Source organism: Nematolebias whitei, chromosome 19 (genome assembly GCF_014905685.2).
Source record: "Nematolebias whitei isolate Nwh7 chromosome 19, NemWhi1, whole genome shotgun sequence".
Lineage (NCBI taxonomy): Eukaryota > Metazoa > Chordata > Actinopteri > Cyprinodontiformes > Rivulidae > Nematolebias > Nematolebias whitei.
The window spans coordinates 40,958,889-40,961,807 of record NC_056516.1 but is presented as its reverse complement, the minus strand read 5'-3'; the positions used below and the strand labels follow the sequence as shown (position 1 = coordinate 40,961,807).

The 2,919-nt window shown below is 39.7% G+C and overlaps 1 protein-coding gene across 1 annotated transcript in view; it reads right to left on the bottom strand.

The window, feature by feature from the left end:
• sdc2 (syndecan 2) overlaps window positions 1–2,919 on the bottom strand; it is a 52,419-nt gene that overhangs the window by 20,402 nt on the left and 29,098 nt on the right. Inside the window, exon 4 of the mRNA XM_037693089.1 lies at window positions 801–924. Coding sequence (XP_037549017.1) covers window positions 801–924 — 124 coding nt within the window. The remainder of the gene's footprint in view (window positions 1–800; window positions 925–2,919) is intronic.

Sequence of the window (2,919 nt, the reverse complement as noted above, 5' to 3'; positions counted from 1 at the left end):
TTAGCTTTGCTTTAAAGTTCTTGTTTTGTGATTTGTACATCTGTGGGTTGGAATAAAGTTGAAAAAAAGTCTGTAGCTCTTCCTAAACATATATGAGGAAATATTCCTGAGAGATCCAATAATTTTGTGTCTTTTTATGATTTTTCAGCCGAGTTAACTTCAACAGATTTTTTAATAGCCATTAAAGTGAAAACAGGATTTCATGATAAAGCCGGCACCGTTTATTAATTTTTTTAAGCTTCACTGATAAAAAATACATTATTTTTAAATACATAAAATGTTTTAAAAATGTATTTCCACCGTCCATCCCAGACCTGTCCCAGTCCACCTGTCTGCCGAGACTGGGGTTCAGGCGTCATAAAAATAAATTTGCAAAAAAAAAACAGTTCTGATTTGAAAGATGATTAAATAAAAACATAATTTGAGGCCTGATCCTAAACTTTTAGTCAGTCACTTCAGAAAGGAACAAGTCCATCTTATTTTATATCTGTAGACTTTCAACAGCAGATTAAAGTACAAAACAAGATGTCCAGAACCACAGAAAAGGAGACATCAGTTTCTGAGTCACATGACTCCCTTTTCTGCCCTTCAGCATGTTTTATGAACTGTCATCCTGTACATTCTAGGTAAAACTTTAAATTCAGAAGAAAAAAAATCAGTTTGTCCATGAAACATGCTGCCATTACTGATGAACTAAACACTCTGAAACAACACAGACAGCGAACAGCTGCAGACAACACCCCCCACCCCCACATTTTATTCAAACAAAGTACCTGAGCTGAGATTAGCTGAATACAAACCTGCCAACACCTCTGTCCTCTGGAACAAATTTTCCGTTCTGACCTCAACGGGTTCCTGAGGAGAACCAGGAGTCGTAATGGTCCTCTGATTCCTCTGCATGTCCTCTGTAACTGAAACTGGAGCCTGGGGGGAAGGGGTGGGGCAGGCAAGAAGATTGTGTTGTTTATTAGACTGGTACCAAAGTAGTTCTGCCAGAAGAAAGTGGTCTGCTGGCTTGAACAGATCATTAATCATTAACATTAACAGATAATTAGCATTATATGTCAGTTCCGTATAAAAATAGTTGCATTCATAAAATTTTGATTCAAATTTAAAGTTTGTGACTGGAAAACAGCTCATCATTTATTTTTAAAGGAACTTTGAGTCTGTTAGGTGATGGGTCTCTGTTGAGGTCATGACATCACAGCTGACAACAAACACTGAAAACAACATCAGTAAATCATCTAATCTCTGTGAATCCAGACGAAAAAACACTCAACCTTTATTTATACATCCTTATGCATGCTCAATAATCCAGGTAGAAAAATCTAAAAAAGTTAAATCTGGTCTTCTGGACATTCAAAAAACAAAACAAAGCAAAAAAAAAACAAAAAAAAAACTGTAGAAACGTTTTGTTTTTCATGCGAAAGACTTCCTCAGTCTGAGGTGCTGTATTCAGCTCAGTCTCTTAAATAGCACCTTCTCAGAGTGGATCAACCAGTTTGCTGCTGACAACCAAAACCAGCTGCTCACATGGTCAAGAAGGACCATCAGCCTAACGATGGGTCATTAGCACACTGATGGTTGTTTACTATTCACAGGGGGCTGAGTGATACTAGCAATAACAGCATAGTAAGAGGGGGACAGTTGAACACAGAGGCCTCCACCACTGGGCGGCTGTGGCTGAGTGGTTAGAGCAGTTGTCCTCCAATGCAAGAGTTGAGGGTTCAAATCCACCAGCAGTCACATGCCGATGTGTCTCTGGGCAAGACACTGAACCCCTCATTGCCTCTGATGTGTGCCATCAGTGTATGAATGTGATTAAGCTCTGATTAGTCTCATTAGAATGATTTGTTCAATTATCTTTGTAGAGATCTACAAACCGGATTCCAAAAAAGTTGGGACACTAAACAAACTGTGAATAAAAACTGAATGCAATGATGTGGAGATGGCAAATGTCAATATTTTATTTGTAATAAAACATAGATGACAGATCAAAAGTTTAATCTGAGTAAATGTAACATTTTAAAGGAAAAATATGTTGAATCAAAATTTCAGTGCCAACAAATCCCAAAAAAGTTGGGACAAGTAGCAATAAGTGGCTGGAAAAAGGAAATTGAGCATATAACGAACAGCTGGAAGACCATTTAACACTAATTAGGTCAATTGACAACATGATTGGGTATAAAAAGAGTTTCTCAGAGTGTCGGTGTCTCTCAGAGGCCAAGATGGTAAGAGGATCACCAATTACACCATTGTTGCACAGAAAGATAGTGCAACAATACCAGAATGGTGTTACCCAGCATAAAATAGCAAATACTTTTAAGTTATCAGCATCAACCGTGCATAATATCATCAAAAGATTCAGAGAATCTGGAACAATCACTGTGCGTAAGGGTCAAGGCCGTAAAACTCTACTGGATGCTCGTGATCTCCGGGCCCTTAAACGTCACTGCACCTCAAACAGGAATGCCACTGTCAAGGAAATAACAGAATGGGCTCAGGAATACTTCCACAAAGCATTGTCAGTGAACACAATCCACCGTGCCATCCGCCGTTGTCAGCTGAAACTCTACAGTGCAAAGAGGAAGCCATTTCTAAGCAAGCTCCACAAGCTCAGATGTTTGCACTGGGCCAGGGGTCATTTAAAATGGAGTGTGGCAAACTGGAAGACAGTTCTGTGGTCAGATGAGTCACGATTTGAAGTTCTTTATGGAACACTGGGACGCCATGTCATCCGGACCAGAAAGGACAAGGATAGCCCAAGTTGTTATCAACGCTCCGTTCAGAAGCCTGCATCACTATTGGTATGGGGTTGCATGAGCGCTTGTGGCATGGGCAGCTTGCATGTCTGGAAAGGCACCATTAATGCAGAGAACTATGTTCAGGTTCTAGAACAACATATGCTCCCATCTAGAC